Source organism: Zootoca vivipara, chromosome 4 (genome assembly GCF_963506605.1).
Source record: "Zootoca vivipara chromosome 4, rZooViv1.1, whole genome shotgun sequence".
Lineage (NCBI taxonomy): Eukaryota > Metazoa > Chordata > Lepidosauria > Squamata > Lacertidae > Zootoca > Zootoca vivipara.
In genome coordinates, this window is record NC_083279.1 from 100,506,890 (window position 1) to 100,525,813 (window position 18,924).

Below are 18,924 nucleotides of genomic sequence, written 5' to 3' on the forward strand. Positions count from 1 at the left end.
TTCATCAACCTTTTCAGCACGTACGTATTCTTCATTGTTCTTAGTGATAATGGCAATGCCATTCCTGAAAGAGATGTGAAAACCCTTTCTGTCCAGCTGTGGAACTGAAAGTAAATTATCCTTTGCTTTTGGCACATAAAGCACATCAGCAATCTCTAGGTTTAGAGATTCTAACACAATTGTCCCAGTTCCTTGAATGTCCAAAGATGATCCACCTGCCTGTAAAATCTTCCCCTTAAAGGCTTGAAATGAAACAAAAAGATGTCGGTCTCGGCAGATGTGGTTCGTGGCACCAGAATCGACAACAAAGAAGTTATTAGCCTTTGAAGTTGCTGTTATCTTAGCCAGCATAGCTTTACGCTGTCCACTTGGCTGCTTTCCACCGCTGCCACCCCCCTTTCCTTGTTTGCCTTTGAAATTTGCAGCAGCTATCGGTCTTTGCTTATCTTGCTTCTTTCTGCAGTTTCGCTTTACGTGACCCAAACCTCCGCAACCATAGCACCTGATCGTGAAGGCTCTAGCGTTATCAGCTTGAGATTGGCATGTAGCAGCTGGCTCCTGTGATTTGCAACTGGCGCCCTCAGCTCTCCTCCGATCCCACTCATTTTGCAATACAGCAATTACTCTAGCTGCTGTTAAATCTCTTGTGGGGAGGGCTGCTAACTGGCTAGCAATGGCATCAAAGCTGTGGTCTAAAGAGTCCAGAATCAACACTGCAAACACAGCTTCTGGCAAAACAAATTCACGATTCACCAGTTCCTCCCTCAGCCGCTGCATTTCAAGAATGTGGGCACGTAAATCACCTCCCGGCTGGAGTTTCATGTTGTGCAGAGTCCGAAAAACAATAGAACTGACCCTGCCTGTTTGCGTTCATGGACTTCACGTAGTCCCTCCCACATTAGTTTCGCAGACGCTTTTCCAGCAAGGGTAATTAATTCTGTAGCTGAGACACATCCAATAATCAAACCACGAGCTTGTGAATCACATTGAGCCCAAGCATTCGTCACTGGCACGGGGGGGTTCTCTTCAATCACATGCCAGAGCTTTGCAAGTCTTAACTTGCCTTCTACATATATTTTCCATGTATGATAATTAGTCCCATCCAGAAGAATTATCTGGTTAGAGCTTCCAAGCATATTCTCCATTTTTCCAGCCACCCGTTACAGGCAATCACTTTGGAAAAATGCCTCCGCTCCAGCTCTATCTCACAGTCAATTAATCACTGGGACAGGTTTACGACTGTCTGTTTCAAAGCTTTCTCCGGCAGCAGCCAGCAGCTTGCTGAATAAACATTTTGCTGCCCATCGCTCTCCACACATACCTCTCAATTGCTCCGATGTTTTCAGCACTGATCAGCCGCATTCGGAACACACTGCTTGCTCCTGGATCCATAACTGGCTGGTCCAGAGACCACCAACCATCTCCTCTGGGCTTGACGACCCTTGTACTTCTGGGCCCGTAACCCTTTTGATGGGATTTCACCATTGGGAGGTCCAGCCGGCAGCTCCCTCTTCGTCTCAGTCCCGGTGATTCCCATGGAACACGAACACGACTCAGGGTCTCAGCAACCTGAGCACGCAATCAGCAGAGATGCCCACGCAGTTTCAGCGGAGATGATAAGGCAGCAGCAGAGAGGCATTTTAAAGTGGTTTATTTACAGCTATAGTACAGCATGAAGAGAGAGCGAACGATGCTTTCTCTCTTCCATCAGATCAAACAGTTCAGAACAGAACTCAGAACAGAACTGAAAGTAAGAGTCCATAAAAGGATATACCTAGACATGTGACATATATCAGCAGCAACATGCCTAAGTCTTAAGGTGGAACTGAATCTCCTGACAGTCCGTTCCACTGCTGAACAGCTCTTCCCATCAAAAAAACTCTTCCTAATGTTTAGCCATAATTGTTAAGCATAATTGTGTAATATACATTGAAATGGAAAATATATCTATAATGTGCCTGTATTGTAATGGGAGGCATGGCAGAAAATTTCCATTGGAGCTAAAGAAGAGCCTAACAGGTTTATCCTTCATGGGGCTGTATCATGGGACTGTGTGTCTTCTAGCTTAATCACATGAAATGGATTGTGTTACAGGTTTATGCATATGCTAATCTGCAGGCATCCACCTTTGGTGGGGTGCTTTCTTTGTTCCAAGCTGCTGAAGAGAATGGACTGTGAATCTCTGCCTCCCGCAAACAGCCTGGGGCTAATGGAGGCTGCAGTGGAGAAGAGAGTGAGCTTTGATTTTTTTAGCTCAGGATGCAATATATTATTTGTAATCTAAGATAGCCCTTAGGCTGGGATCAGTATAAGTAATAATGGAATGTAACTTTATTTGCTTTAAGTTGTTTGGAGTTAAGTTCTGAGTAAGTGAAACTTTTGAACCATATTTTTGGACTGAATAATTTTAATTTTGATACAAGAGTCAGTTTTTATTCACCCAATGTCTTCCATATGCACCCTATTTCCCCCACTGGTACCACTGGGATCTTTCTGGCTCTCTTCTCCCACCTGCCTTCTCCTCTGCACCCACCAAAAGATGCTTTAGGCTTTAAAAAAGAAAACGAAAAACAACAACCCAGCGAGCCATGGAGGAAAGAATCAGAGACACTTCCACAATGTGTGGCTTTGTAGGGTCGCCTCGCAGACTGAAGAAACTTCGCCACGCAGCAATAGAGAAAAGGAAAGTAAATTTTATTGTTTGCTGACAGCAAGCAATGGCTCAGAGGATACTTCCTAAAGCCGAGCCCAGAACAATGGGTGTCTCAAACATTTATACCTTTGGGTATAATATACATTACAGAACAACCAATCAGACTGTCTCATTTAGAACAAAGAACTACCAATTGGTGAAGGCAAGGCCCATTCCGTTTACCATTTATGAATTTCATCTCCTCCTTCTTAGAAGAGCTCACCCCCCACCATATTTGCGACATCCAGGATTACCCCGTATTGGAAGAGCTCATCCCAACCTTATCTGGGAACATCTGGGATTACTGTGACCCACTAAGTTACCTCTGTCCTGGATCCTGCATCTCCTGAAGGGCAGGCGTCCAAGGCAATTTCAGCCTGGCCTGTTCCTGTGACTAAACGTCCCGGACATGCTATAACCAGGTGGCTTTATGTAAACATAGGCAATGCTGACTGTCATAGGGACAGTATCTTAGTAGGGAAAAGGGAGACAGAAGATAGGATTTTTCAGAAAGGCAAAATGGCTTATATTCCTGAAGTTATATACCTGAGAAGCATAGGCCCATTTCATGTACCCGTGGCCTATGCCCACTCACTTCAGCTTAACTCGTGAGAAGGCACAGCTCCTGCCAACTTGTTTAGAGGGGACAACATTAAGAACATGAGAAGGTCAGGCCCATGGCCCCTCTTATCCAGGGTCCTGCTCTTGCCAGCCAACCAGACGTTCCAATGGGAAGCTTGTTAGAAGGACAGGAGTAACAGGACACTGCTATGCTGAGGCTTGCTGAGTCCAGCGGTGGAGATGGAAGGTAGCCACCATTGCAGCTAAGAGCCACTGATAGCCTCCTCCTTAATGAAGTTGTTTAATCCTTGTTTAAAGCTGCCCCTGTTGGTGGCCATCACTGCAGCTTTCCCCAATAGGCTTCCCTTGGAGTGCAGGTGGGGATTCAAGTCTCCTAAAGAGGCAATGCAGACATAATAAGCTCAAGGGTAGTTTTTATCCACCTTGTGACAGGTTTCCAGAAAGGGAGGAACAAATCTGCACACAGTATTTCCAGGGGCCCATTTTGTCTGCCAAAAGTAAATTACACTTGGGTTTGTTTTAAATTATGGGAGAAACCCATCGTGCATTTTTCAAAATATTATCAACAGTATGAGGGAAATGGCGGAGATGATGATGATGATGATGAAGAAGAAGAAGAAGAAGAAGAAGAAGAAGAAGAAGAAGAAGAAGAAGAAGAAGAAGAAGATGATGATGATGATGATTTATTATTTATACCCCACCCATCTTGGCGGCTTCCAACAAAAGATTAAAAATATACATTGAAACATCAGTCATTAAAAACTTCCCTAAACAGGGCTGCCTTCAGATGTCTTCTAAGAGAGACAGTCTTCCGAGGGACCATTTTCTGCCACCCAGAGGAAGAGTCCTTCTCCCTGGAGCATGAAACTTTCCCTTTTTCTTTTTTCTTTTTTATTAATTATCAATTACAATAATCCAATAAAAGCCTCATTATAACAATACCAAATTATAATACAATTACTAATACCAATCATACAGGTGCCAAATTATGCCATTTAGGTGCTAGAATTAATCTTTTGATGATTTACTTTATTTCTGTATTCCAAAATGTTACTAATTTCCAGTCATCATAAAAATCCCTTATACAGCAACTGCAATTTTAACGTCTTCCATTCGTATTGACACATTAAGTGATTTATAGAGCTACAGGTGAAGCATTCAAACTATATCCTTGTTCTTCTTAAGCATGAAACTTTCTCTCGCCTGCCTCACAAGCAAAGATGAGTAAGGGCGAGTTCAGGAGAGATACAAATAGATTCCCTGTTTTGTGTAGTGAATTCTGTATCATTTATCACCAACACAGTGGCTGACAACCCTTTTCTCAGACATGCCTGTATAACACTGAGGTTGGTCCCTACGAAACTCCCCTTGGTGAGGACTGCTATTATTGCATTTATTTGTGCTCTGCCTTTCCCCCAGAACTGGGACTCATGGCAGCTTGCAAAAATTAAAGCAAGCTCGGCTCAAACACAAACGCTCTAAAAACAAATAAAGTATAATAGTTAAATAATAATTTATAATGGAATTTAAACAATGCAAAAAAAAAAATCGATTGAAATGTGGATAGTGAAACAACTCAAAACCTAATCCATCTGTTTCCACGATGAGCACCTGCTGGGGACCACCCACCCTTTGTTGACCCACTTTTTGCGGGGAATCCCCACAATATTATGATCACAGCGTTCCCTCCTCAATGCTTTCTTTCATTGCTTAATATTTCTCCCCAACCCCCCTGAGCTCAGAAAATCTAGCAGAATGGAACAGCCACCCAATTTTCCCAGGTGGAGATGGCCCAAAACTCAGAGGGGCAGAATGCTTGTCAAAACACACACACACACACACAAAAGAAAATAGGGTCATTTTTCTCAGGAAGTGCCATTTTTCCTTATGATTCATTGCCACTGTATTCTGCTCTGGTCAGACCTCACCTGGAGTACTGTGTCCAGTTCTGGGCACCACAGTTCAAGAAGGATACTGACAAGCTGGAACGTGTCCAGAAGAGGGCAACCAAAATGGTCAAAGGCCTGGAAACAATGCCTTATGAGGAATGGCTTAGGGAGTTGGGTATGTTTAGCCTGTAGAAGAGAAGGTTAAGGGGTGATATGATAGCCATGTTCAAATATATGAAAGGATGTCATATAGAGAAAGGTTGTTTTCTGCTGCTCCAGAGAAGCGGACACGGAGCAATGGATTCCTTATACAAGAAAGAAGCTTCCACCTAAACATTAGGAAGAACTTCCTGACAGTAAGAGCTGTTTGGCAGTGGAATTTGCTGCCAAGGAGTGTGGTGGAGTCTCCTTCTTTGGAGGTCTTTAAGCAGAGGCTTGACAGGCATATGTCAAGAATGCTTTGATGGTGTTTCCTGCTTGGCAGGGGGTTCGACTGGATGGCCCTTGTGGTCTCTTCCAACTCTATGATTCTATGATTCTATGATTCTATGCCTCTTCAGGAGCTGGTCTAAAAACAATAGTAAAAAGCGCCTTAAACATTATGCAACTCCTCCCCCCAAAAGGAAGGAAATGCCTACGCAAGGGATGTTGTGTTTTGGGATGTCTTGACACCAGAGTGATGTAACACAGCAGTGGGGGTGCAGCCTGAGTGCAGCCTGGATGCGGTCTTAATTTTGTTTATTAATTAAATCTATACCCCAACCTTCCTCTCAAAGGAGCTCAGGGTGGCATACAACAAGAAAACAGTAGCATAATATTTAAAAGAATTCCAGTACAAATTCTCAGCTGAAAATGCTTGTTGGAAGAGGAAGGTCTTAAGAGAGATGGTGCCTACCTCATATATATAGGGCAGGCATCTCCCAAGGCATCACCACACTAAAGGTCCTATTCCTTCAATGTGTGGGGTGGACCTCTTGATAAGATGGTTTCTGCAGGAGGCCCTGACCCGCAGAGCACAGTAACTGGGTGGGTGTATGAGGGCTGAGATGATCTATCAGGTGTGAGCTTCAGTCTCCAGGAAATGGTGTGGCAACCACACAGGAAAGATGGCTACCAGGGACTTGCAGCTCCTGGGAGCCGCCTGGAAGGACACATGGCTATTGACTTATGGGGGGGTTTAGAGATACAGTAGATGAGTGCAGAGCTTTGTTTGCACCAATTTGTCTAATGAGGACCATGATCTTAAAGGTTTACGAAGCCTATCTGTCCAGATACACTGCTTAGTGGAATATTCCAGGATAATCTGTTCTAAATATATATATACCTGGTTCAATGAGGGCCTCCCTCCCTCCTTATCCTCATTATCCTCAATGCCCTGTCCCGTATCTCCTTGGTCCTGGCTCCATAGACAATGGGGTTGAGCACAGGGGGCACCAAGAGGTAGACGTTGCCCATTGTGACATGAACCAGAACAGGGAGGTCTCTCCCAAACCTGTGCACCACAGAGAGTCCAATCAGGGGCACGTAGAAGGACAAGACAACACACACATGGGCCACACAGGTCCCAGAAGCCCGGAGGCGCTCCTCCTTTGATCTCAGCTGCAGGACAGTCTTAATGATCATCACGTAGGAGACAAAGATGAGCAGGGAATCGAGACCCATCACCAAGAGAATAGCAGTCAAGCCATATACAATGTTGGGTATTCTGTCCCCACAAGCCAGGTGCATCACATCTTGGTGAACACAATAGGAATGTGTGAGGACAGCGGAGCCGCAGAAGTGCAGGCGGATGATCAGCAATGGAGGAGGGAGGAAGAAGATGACTCCTCTCACCACGGCCACCAAGCCCACTTTCACCGTCACTGCGTTGGTGAGGATGGAGGAATGCTGCAGGGGGTGGCAGATGGCCACGTAACGATCCACTGCCATGGCCAAGAGGATGGTGGACTCAATGCCTGATAGAGTGTGGATGAAGAACATCTGGAGAAGGCAACTCCCATAGCTGATCTCATTGGCATCAAACCAAAAGAAGGCGAGGATTTTGGGCATGGTGCAGGTGGAGAGGGCCAGGTCCACGGCAGCCAGCATGCACAGGAAGAAGTACATGGGTGTGTGGAGGGCTGGCTCCGCCTTCACGACAAGCACCACCGTGCAGTTGCCCACCACGGCCACAAGGTACATGGCGCAGAGGGGGAAGGCCAGCCAGAATTGGGCACCTTCCAGGCCAGGTAGGCCCATCAAGATGAACGAGAAGGAGTCGCCATGAGTTCTGTTGGTGGCCGACAATGACATGATGGGCTTGAAGCCCTGTGAGTGCTACTCACCTGAAAGAGAAGGAGAGGGTAGATTCACAATGCCAAATTGGGTTTGATCCTTGAAACCAAAATGCTCTCCCGTCTCTAATGGTAAGCCATGAGGCAGCATTTCTCTCTCCCCCCCCCTCAATTGTTGCCTTCTTTACTGATCACATAATGCATCTTAACTAGCAGGACTCATTGTTCAGGCCTGACATGTTGGGCATTAGGGCAAGACAGTTCAAGAAACTATTTGTGTGTCTCTTTTTTATCATTGTTATTAAATTTTCTGTTTTCCAATTTCAAATACTCATTTCACACCCTTAAGATATCAATGACTTCCCTTCTTCTCTTTCCATGCTTCAATGTACATATCTTAAACCCCTGCACATTTAACAAAAACTATACCAATCAGTTTTCCATTATTGCATCCATCAAAACCTAATTACACGGTTGAATTGATCTTAATGCTGCCGATGTTTTCAGCTGTATACAATTACTTCCCATATATTCAATAAACGTTTTCCAATCTTCTCTAAACATATGTTCTTCTTGTTCTCTTATTCCTCTATGCTAAGTCTGCAAATTGTGCAGATTAGAAACAAATTGTGTCTTCTGGTAGACACACCCCATACTTCCAGGAGCAGCTGGTGAGGAGCAACATGGACACAGACTGTGGACAGTGGTCACTGCCGCATATCAGGGTTGGGTGAGCTTGGGACACTGTGGGTCCACCAGCGGTTGTCTTGGATTGTACCTGCCAGTCCACTCACACACACACCCCACCTGGTGCATAAGGGGCCTTGTGAGGATGAGAAAGACCCCTTTCTCCTTGCGGTCTTGAGGACCCACCAAATGGAATCCTAGTAAAGATCCATTCTAAGACTCTTGAGGGCTCATTCGGGGTCTTATTGGGAACAAGAAACGCGGCAGAGCATTTTTATTGGTTTTGTTAAAAAGAGATAAGCTTGGCCATCGGCAACAAGAGGAGCCTGCAATAGTCATTCGCAGAAGCCCCAAACCAGCTCTTCTGATTGATGAACTTTCCCCCGGTGCCCGAAATCTAATGGAACCAGTCTTATAAGAGCTTGTCAAAAGAAGTCTATTGTGGTCAGCAACAGTGCTATTCAACCTTTCCCACAGGAACCCTCTCCCCTCCCGTGCTTCCCAGCAACTGATATAATATAAATATATTTGATACAAATAAAATGCCCATATTCAGACTAAGCAGGAGAGGGTTCCGGGTGGGGGTTCTATGGATCAGTTGGTTAGAGCGTGGTGCTGATGACACCAAGGCTGAAGTTTCCCCCCCCCCCTGTATGGAACAGCTGCCTATTTCTGCAGTGGAAGAGGTTGGGATGGATGACCCTCAGGGTCCCTTCCAACTCTTTGACTCTATTATGATCCTATAATTCTGTGATTCTAGTACCAAGAAGAAATCCCCCCTCAACATACCTTCGAGAGAACGCTCTCCAGCAACAGTGGCTGTGTGGACCCTGCCTGCGCAACCTCACACAGCCAACACAGCTGTGCAAAGGAGAGGCATTTATAGACAGCCCAGTCCCTGGGGGCCAATTTGTTACCTCTGGGAAACTGGCTATGGATTCCAAACTGAAGGCTGTGCCCCAATCTAATACATACAGAGATTTCTTTTATGCTGAGGCTGTTTTGCACATAGAATCATGGGACTGTGGAGTCCAACCCTTTACGATGTAATGTCATTGAAAGCCGCCTCCACCACCACCACCTCCTCCTCCACCTCCTCCACGAATTTGTCTAATCCTTGTTTAAAGCTACGCCTGTTGGTGAACTTCATTACAGCTTTCCCCGATAGGCTTCCTCTGAAGTGTATGTGGGGATTCAAGTCTCCTAAATTGGCAACACAGATAGATGTAATCTAAAAGATAGTTTTTATTCACCACACAAGAAGTTTCCAGAAAGGTAGGAACAAATGTGCATACAATATTTCCAGAGGCCCAATTCAGTTTGCCAAAAGTTAATTCTACTTTGGTTTGTTTTAAATTATGGAATAAACCCACCATGCATTTTTCAATTTATTATCAAGAGTATGAGGAAAGTGTGTGTGTGTGGGAGAGAGAGAGAGAGAGAGAGAGAGAGAGAGAGAGAGAGAGAGAGAGAGAGAGAGAGAGAGAGAGAGAGAAAGAGTCTCCCAAGGGACCCTTTTCTGTCACTGAGGGAGAGTCCTCCTGCACATTGCATTTCCTTGAGCATGAAGCTCTCTCTAGCTACCTCACAACCAACAATGAGTACAAGTGGCTTTAGGAGATTTCCTACTCTGCATAACAAATTCCGTAGCATTTATCACCTACATAGTGGTTGACAACCCTTTTGTTACACATCCCTGAATAACACCGAGGTAGGTCACTAAGAAACACCTTCTCGGGGGCCTCTTTCTGCAGGAGGCCCTTGTCCACGGAGCTCAGTGATGAGCAGGGTAGAGGACAGATCCTTCAGGAAATGGTGTGGCAACTACACAAGAAGCATGGCTACTAGGGTCTTGCAGCTCCTGAGAGCTGCCTGGAAGGACACGTGGTCATTGGCTTGGAGATGCAGCAGATCAGTGCACAGCTTTGTTCTGCCTGATTTGTCTAACAAGGACTATGATCTTAAAGGATGGCCAAGCACACCTGTACAGATGAGCTGTTAAATAACTCTAGGATAATCTGTTCTAAAGAAAATTCTGGGTCAATGAGAGCCTCCCTCCCTCCCTATCCTCATTATCCTCAATGCCCGTTTCCGAATCTCCTTGGTCCTGGCTCCATAGACAATGGGGTTGAGCACAGGGGGCACCAAGAGGTAGACGTTGCCCATTGTGACTTGAATCAGCACAGGAAGGTCTCTCCCAAACCTGTGCACCACGGAGAGTCCAATCAGGGGCACGTAGAAGGACAAGACAACACACACATGGGCCACACAGGTCCCAGAAGCCCGGAGGCGCTCCTCCTTTGACTTCAGCTGCAGGACAGTCTTAATAATCATCACGTAGGAGACAAAGATGAGCAGGGAATCGAGACCCATCACCAGGAGAATGGCAGCCAAGCCATACACAACATTGGGTGTGGTGCTGTTGCTCGAAGCCAGGTGCATGACATCTTGGTGGAGGCAATAGGAATGGGTGAGGTTGGTGGAGCCGCAGAAGTGCAGGCGGCTGATCAGAAAGGGCAGAGGAAGGAAGAAGGCGACCCCTCTCACCACGGCCACCAATCCCACTTTCGCCGTCACTGCGTTGGTGAGGATGGAGGAATGCTGCAGGGGGTGGCAGATGGCCACGTAACGATCCACTGCCATGGCCAGAAGGATGGTGGACTCCACTCCGGACAGAGAGTGGATGAAGAACATCTGGAGGAGGCAGGTCCTGTAGCCAATTTCCTTGGAATCAAACCAGAAGAGGGACAGGAGTTTGGGCATGGTGCAGGTGGAGAGGGCCAGGTCCACGGCTGCCAGCATGCAGAGGAAGAAGTACATGGGCGTGTGGAGGGCTGGCTCCGCCTTCACGACAAGCACCACCGTGCAGTTGCCCACCACTGCCACAAGGTACATGGCGCAGAGGGGGAAGGCCAGCCAGAAGTGGGCACCTTCCAGGCCAGGTAAGCCCATCAAGATGAACGAGAACGAGTCACTATGAGTTCTGTTAGTGACGGACAATGACATGTCCAGTGTGATGGCCTTGTGTTGTTCTACACAGCTGAAAGGGAAGGAGAGAGAAGGCGTCAGGTGGGTTTGAGCCCATGAAAACATAATGACAGCTCCCCATTCCTATGTGGCCAAGCAGAGCAAGTCAACTCCAAGGGGTCATAGGATGAACATTAGCTAGGAGGGGTTGAAGGAACCATGAGGGTAATGTCCAGGCCTGCCAGTTGACTTATTTCTAATCCAGTTTTAAACCAGGCAGAAAAATCGCAAAGCAGAGCACAATTAAAAATGAACAGCTCGTGTTCTTCAAACCAAATTTCATGAGGAACTCTTAAGGGTTATGTTAAGGGTTATGTTAAGACTGAGAGGTCACACGATAGCCATCTTCAACTATCTGAAGGGCTGTCCCATGGAAGAGGGAGCAAGCCTCTTTTCTGGTGCTCCAGAAGTTACAAGAAAGGAGATTCCAACTAAATCTCAGGAGGAACAACCTTTGGACATTGGAACAGGCTTCCATGAGAGGTGGTGGACTCTCCTTGCTTGGAGGTTCTGAAGCAGAGGTTGGGTGGCCATCGGTTGGGGAGCTGCTTCTCCAGCTGCACTGTCTCCCGGTGGAATACAGGGTCAGGTTGAAGGTGCTGGTTTTGACCTTTAAAGCCCTTCACTTTCCCACCTTCCACTCCCAAAAAATTAATGATTGTTTTACAGGTTATTTTATTCCACAGGCGTACACGCACGCAGGCACTTGCTGTTGAAGGGCCGGAAAGGAGTTTCCCTGCATTGGCAGGTTTCGCCTTTCCCGTAGCAATTCGTCGCAACTTTGGCGGATGTAGGTCTTGGGCAGAATCCTTTAGTCATCTACATAAATGGGGGGGGCGTGGAGTGGTGACCCCCCATCCCCATTGCGGCGGCGATAACAGGGTTCCTGTAAATGGGGCTAAGGGGGAGGCATTGACCATACGCAATAGGCTGTCATTGCCCTCCCCCTCCAGTGGCTGCGATCGAGGGGGGGCGAGCTATCTGCTTGAACATATGTTCTCCAGAGCTAGCCCAACCCCCCCAAAAAAACATGCTGGATAACCCTGAAATTACCCAGATCCCTGGCTGGGGCCTGAGAAGGATATATGCCCAATGCCTGAGCCAAGGTCTCCCTTCATCTGAATTCTTAATAAAGTTGTGGCCAATTTTAATCCCATAGAACGTGGTCTTGTGTCATCATTCTGCTCGGGGGCTGCCTGGGGCTTTGGGGGACTCTCCCTGACTGCGCAACATTAGATTCAAGATGCTTTCAGTGCTGCTGCTGCTGCATTATTTGCAAAAGGCGCCATGTATGTAGTCAGCCTGCCTGCCAGCCTCTCTTCTCCAATGACCCGGTTGCTGTGGCCACACCCTTTCCCAGTCATTTTTTTTCTGGGGGGGATGCATGCCCCTAAACATTTTGTGAATCTTTGTACCTTTGTCCATTTTACTGTATCAATCTGGAGCTCTTTGGGGGGGTTGCGTTGTTCTCGCGCCACCCCCTTTCCCTTTCGGCGCAGGGAATCTTGGAGCTCGAGAATTCCCCGCCGGCTGCAATGGCGACGAACCGGAAGCCCCCCCCTTAACATTTTTTAAAAAGAAAAAAAGCACTGCTCTTTCCTACCTTTGACTGCGAAGACATCAGAACAGCAGCCTAACACATCCTACTCAGAGGTTAGCGGGTTACGGAAACAACCAGGTCGGCCTTTGCCAACCTGATGTCTCCAGATGTTTTGGACTATAGCTTTCATCTCTTTCAGCAGCCAGCATGGGCAATGGTCTGGGACAAAAACATCTGGATGGCGCCAGAATCACAAAGGCTCATCTAAGCACCAGGGTTGCCTGCCTTGAGTTCAAAACATGGAGCTGGAAAGCAGTGCCATGTACGGTAGGAAGTTGGACTCAGTGACCCTTGGGGTATCTTGCAATGCTGCAATGCTTCTGTGGCTCAGAGTTTGCACATTTTCATGCCACTTTCTCCCTAAGTTATGGAAAGGGTGAGAGGGGGAAATGTTAGGTAGCCTTTTCTCTCCTGCACTTCTGCACATTCATACAGAGCAGAATATTGTCATAGATCTTGGGTACCAGAGTCTGTCAGTGAATGGTAAAAAATAATACACAGCAGTAGTTAGATAATATCTGGGACATGAAGGGGAAATACAATCTGCAGAACTGTGATATACTGTATGCAAATTTCCTGGACTTCTGAAGGGGGGCAATGAGGGACACTCATGGGGCATAATGTTCTGCACCCCCCCCCCCATTGAAAACCTCCGGTGTAAATATATTCCAAATAAACTACCGGTATACCGCATGGGCCAGTATATCAGCCACACATTTATTCCGAATTCCAACCATGGAAAGTTAAAGTGCGGCTTAAATTCACGACCTTACAAAAACTTGGCTTTTACGATATCGCTGCTGAAACAGACATACGGTAAAACAGAACAAAAAAAAAATGTTTTATTGCCAATTTGCGAGCTCGAATGCCTGCGGAATTGTAGCAATTGAATAGCGATTTGCGATTTTAGCAATTGTATGTCAACTTTTTGCGGGCTTGCAAGATCAAAGGCTTAAATTGGCTCGGAGTTACAATTCTACCAGCCGCAGCGGTTTTCAGCCTGTAACCCAATTTTAAGGGAGCGTCTTATATTCGGGTATTGTCTCCTCCTCCCCCCCCCTTGAATTTTAAAGGTGCGGCTTATTTGCAGGTGTGGCTTATATTCGGGCCAACACAGTACTTCTTAGAGAAACTCTAGCCTTCACAGTGCCTCGGTTTCCCCAATGGAAGCCCAATCTTGGTGAGCTCCTGGGCCCCTTGGGATCTTGCTATCTCTCTGCAGAGATTGGGGGGTAGGGTAGGGGTGGAGTGGTAACAATACTTTGAGTGGAACACTAGGATACATGGAGGTTGCTGTGGCTTTTCTAGAGGGCAGGCAGTGTACACACCATAAGTTTTGCACATTTGGAGCCTGTTCTGTCCCTTAAATAATTCTCTTGTTCACCTTGCACAGAGTTACAGGTCCCAGAAACCCTTTGATCATAAGAGCAGCCTGTGTGATCAGGCAATGGCCCGTCTAGTCCAGCGTCCTGTTCTCACAGTGGCAAAAAGATGCTTGAGAAGACAAATAAATTGGAGTCCTTGGAGAGTTGAGAAAATCAAATGAAAAGATTCTAAGAGCTCTGGCCAGGTAAAGGAATAATTTTAAGAAAGTTTTAAGTTGAGAATAATAAGACAAATTCCGGTAGCAATCCAGTTTTTAGAAATCCAGGACAAGGCCCTGTTTCGGTTTATTCTTCATCAGCTCTAGTTTCATAGTTTCAAGGTCAAAGCGTACAGTTTTTCTCCAGAGAAAACTAGAGCTGATGAATCTTTTCATTTGTTATGGGAAGACGACAAGCAGGATCCGAGCGCAAGAGCATTATCCCCTCCTGTGGTTTCCATCAATGCAATTGATGGGGGGGGATAAGGAGAGCCTTCAAATGTCCTTCAAAACATGCTTCAGAATGTGTTTTAACAGCACAGTGGTTGCACAGCCCATGAGAGAAGAACTCAGGGACTGTGCAAATTGACTCTTGGAAAACCTCTGCTTAAAATAAGCCTGCAAACCAACCCCAGGAGGTTATTCTCCCAGCCTCTCCTTGATAACATCTTGGTAAAAAAGCCCCATACAAGTGTCTGGGCTCATACAAACATCACATCTCCCTGTTTCTGCTCCGGTGCCTTTTATCACGAGCAGACGAATCCAGACAGGATGAAAGGATTCTCAACTTTTTTGGGGGGGTGGGGGGATACACAAACCCCAGGTTTGCAACACACCTAAGATTCAAGAGCAAGAGGCAAGCATCCCCTACCTTTCCCGTACCTTTGTCACTCTGGGAGGGGGATCATCCTCTACCACCAGAGGCCAGGCAGACCCTTCCTTGCAATGAAAGCCGCTAGCAGAACTGAACAGGCAGAGAAGGAGGCTGGAATTATTATAGTGGACTCTCAAGCCCGGCCCCTTGGGGACAGTTTGTCATTGCCACCGGGGGGGGTGCTGCTGCTGCAAGAAGCTGAACTGTTGAACTGAAGCTGCCTTATATAGCTAGCCCATCTAGCTCAGTGTGGCAGGCTCTGACACGCAGCAGCAGCCGCAGCTCTTCAGACAGAGTTGTTTTCCCAGCCCGAGGATTCCTTTCCGATGAAAGATGAGGATGAGGACTGAAGCAGGGAAGGGACCTTGTTCAGGCACAGGGTGTGCTCTGTGACACGACTGCAGCCCTTCCAAGGGCACACAGGCAGCAGACACAGGCTTCAGTGTGCCACTGCCCCAGTTCTCTGTTGCTGATGATCACGGCAGGTTGCTGACGGACAGATAACACAGGTGCTGAGGAGGAAGAATCTGTGGCTCAGGGAGGTCTCTGGTCAAACTGAATTGGAAGAAGAGCAGGGGAAACGGGGACATGCGCAGAGTGTCTCTGAATTCCATCAGTTTCCGATGGTGAGCATAAAAAATGTCCAGTGAGTCACATTTGCTGTGGTCCCTTCCAGCTCAACAGTTGCATTCTGTGAAACTTCCTCCTTATATGTAAAGGCATACAGGTTTGCAGCCAAAGGCAGCTGCCTAAGGCTGCAGTCCGGAAATGCGTGCTTTCTTGTAACCTGAACCAATGGGTTCAAATGACAAGAAAGGAGATTCTGACTAAATATTAGGAAGAACTTTCCAAGGATAAGAGCTGTACGGCAGTGGAACAGACTCCCTCGGAAGGTGCTGGGCTCCCCTTATAAGCAAAGGTTGGCTGGCCATCTGCTAGGGCAGGGGTCAGCAAACCTTTTCAGCAGGGGGCCAGTCCACTCTCCCTCAGACCTTGTGGGGGGGCCGGACTATCTTTTTTTTGGGGGGGGGGGAATGAACGAATTCCTATGCCCCACAAATAACCCAGAGATGCATTTTAAATAAAAGGACACATTCTACTCATGTAAAAACACCAGGCAGGCCCCACAAATAACCCAGAGATGTATTTTGAATAAAAAGACACATTCTACTCATGTAAAAATATGCTGATTCCCGGACTGTCCACGGGCTGGATTTAGAAGGTGATTGGGCCGCATCCAGCCCCCGGGCCTTAGTTTGGGGCACCCCTGTGCTAGGGCTTCTCTAGCTGTGATTTCTGCATTGCAGAGTGTTGGACTCGATTACCCTTGGGGGTCCTTTCCATAATTCTATGAATTGGAAAGGGTTACGGTTTATTGAAATCAGTAGGACTTAGTTCCAAGAAAACATTATTTGGATAGGTGCATAGGGATGTAGAATCGTAGAATCATAGAATCATAGAATCACAGAGTTGGAAGAGACCACAAGGGCCATCCAGTCCAACCCCCTGCCGAGCAGGAAACACCATCAAAGCATTCTTGACATATGGCTGTCAAGCCTCCGCTTAAAGACCTCCAAAGAAGGAGACTCCACCATGCTCCTTGGCAGCAAATTCCACTGCTGAACAGCTCTTACTGTCAGGAAGTTCTTCCTAATGTTTAGGTGGAATCTTCTTTCTCCCTCCTCTATATGACATCCTTTGATATATTTGAACATGGCTATCATATCACCCCTTAACCTTCTCTTCTCCAGGCTAAACATACCCAGCTCCCTAAGCCGTTCCTCATAAGGCATTGTTTCCAGGCCTTTGACCATTTTGGTTGCCCTCTTCTGGACACGTTCCAGCTTGTCAGTATCCTTCTTGAACTGTGGTGCCCAGAACTGGACACAGTATTCCAGGTGAGGTCTGACCAGAGCAGAATACAGTGGTACTATTACTTCCCTTGATCTAGATGCTATACTCCTGTTGATGCGGCCCAGAATTGCATTGGCTTTTTTAGCTGCTGCATCACACTGTTGACTCATGTCAAGTTTGTGGTCTACCAAGACTCCTAGATCCTTTTCACATGTACTGCTCTCAAGCCAGGTGTCTCCCATCCTGTATTTGTGCCTTTCATTTATTTTCCCCAAGTGTAGTACTTTACATTTCTCCCTGTTAAAATTCATCTTCTTTGCTTTGGCCCAGTTTTCTAATCTGTTAAGGTCATTTTGAAGTGTGACCCTGTCCTCTGGGGTATTTGCCACCGCTCCCAATTTGGCGTCGTCTGCAAACTTGATCAGGATGCCCTCAAGCCCATCATCCAAGTCATTGATAAAGATGTTGAATAAGACTGGGCCCAAGACAGAACCGTGTGGCACCCCACTAGTCACTACTCTCCAGGATGAGGAGGAGCCATTGATGAGCACCCTTTGGGTTCGGTCAGTAAGCCAGTTACAAATCCACTGAATGGTAGCATTGTCTAGCCCGCATTTTACCAGCTTGATGAGCACCCTTTGGGTGGAACTGGGTTCCACACAGTCACAAAAACAAAAACAAAAAGCCACAAAAACAAAAAATAAATAGCAAAAAGAGACACACCTCCGCATAACACTCAAAACAGAGCACGTTTGGCTTCTGAAAAAAGTACTTGTGACAGGATTCAGTTCAGTTTGCCTTCAGTGCTGAATTTATCAAACTCGTGATTCCAGAAACGAAATGAGAACGGAAATGTTGGCAACCTCCAGATTTCGCAACTCATCCACCCACTGTGGAGTGGGTGACCCAATGATACTCATAATCAGCATTAAGAAGTTTTCATAGAACGCAGCACACTTGGCGCTTTCTGCAGCTGGTGAAGTGAATAAAAGAGAATGTGGGAAACTGCCTTATACACCGACTTCTGTCTCAGTACTGTCTAGACTAGGGGTAGCCAACCTGGTCCCTACTGCCCACTAGTGGGCATTTCAGGATTCCGTGGGGGGGGTCAGTAGGGCGTTCTAGGCCACATGTTACTGCAGCACTGGTGGGCGGCAAGGAAAATTTACCACCAAGGGGAAAGAAATGCATTAGTGGGCGGTAGGTATAAAAAGGTTGCCTACCCCCGGTCTGGAGGAGACTCTTGAGAGTCCCATGGACTGCTAGAAGATCAAACCTATCCATTCTTAAGGAAATCAGCCCTGAGTGCTCCCTGGAAGGACAGATCGTGAAGCTGAGGCTCCAATACTTTGGCCACCTCATGAGAAGAGAAGAATCCTTGGAAAAGACCCTGATGTTGGGAAAGATTGAGGGCACTAGGAGAAGGGGACGACAGAGGACAAGATGGTTGGACAGTGTTCTCGAAGCTACGAACATGAGTTTGACCAAACTGCGGGAGGCAGTGCAAGACAGGAGTGCCTGGCGTGCTATGGTCCATGGGGTCACGAAGAGTCGGACACGACTAAACGACTAAACAACAACCACCCCCGGTCTAGACTGACAGGCAGTGGCTCATCGAGGTGTCAGGCAGGAAGTCTCTCCCAGGCATGCATTGCAGGGGGTTGGGCTGGATGACCCCCCAGGGTCTCTTCCAACTCTAAGATTCTATGATTCAGGTGGAACTTGAGACCTTCTGCATGGACGGCAGATGCTCCACCACCCAGCTGCAGCCGTTCCCCATAAAGCGCAGCTCTAGCCCACAAAAAGCTTCCGGCACAATAAATGTTGTTGGCATATAAAGTGCCACCTGACTCTTTTATTACCATTGTAATACCATTGTGATGGCAACCGTTATAAGAAAAATACTGCTCCTTTTCCCTTCTGGGGTATGCAAGAGCCCATCTAGAGTCCTTAAGTGGGTCCCCTATCGGAAGGAGAAAATAACAGAGGCCAACCAGAGAATATTGAGAAGCAAAGCGGCTAGTAAACCTGACCTTTATTAACTGTTGCCTCTTGCGTGTGGTGAGCGGGGACCCTGCTGCAA

At 46.9% G+C, this 18,924-nt stretch overlaps 2 protein-coding genes and 1 pseudogene across 2 annotated transcripts; 1 reads left to right on the top strand and 2 right to left on the bottom strand.

Moving 5' to 3' along the window:
- Positions 1-18,924, top strand: part of LOC132592083 (zinc finger protein 850-like) — a 236,806-nt pseudogene that overhangs the window by 137,515 nt on the left and 80,367 nt on the right.
- Positions 6,493-7,416, bottom strand: LOC118085031 (olfactory receptor 51E2-like). Its single transcript, XM_035115288.2, has one exon. The coding sequence runs from the start codon at positions 7,399-7,401 to the stop codon at positions 6,493-6,495; it is 909 nt and encodes a 302-aa protein (XP_034971179.2). The 5' UTR covers positions 7,402-7,416.
- LOC118085032 (olfactory receptor 51E2-like) lies at positions 10,164-11,129 on the bottom strand. Its single transcript, XM_035115289.2, has one exon. The coding sequence runs from the start codon at positions 11,127-11,129 to the stop codon at positions 10,164-10,166; it is 966 nt and encodes a 321-aa protein (XP_034971180.2).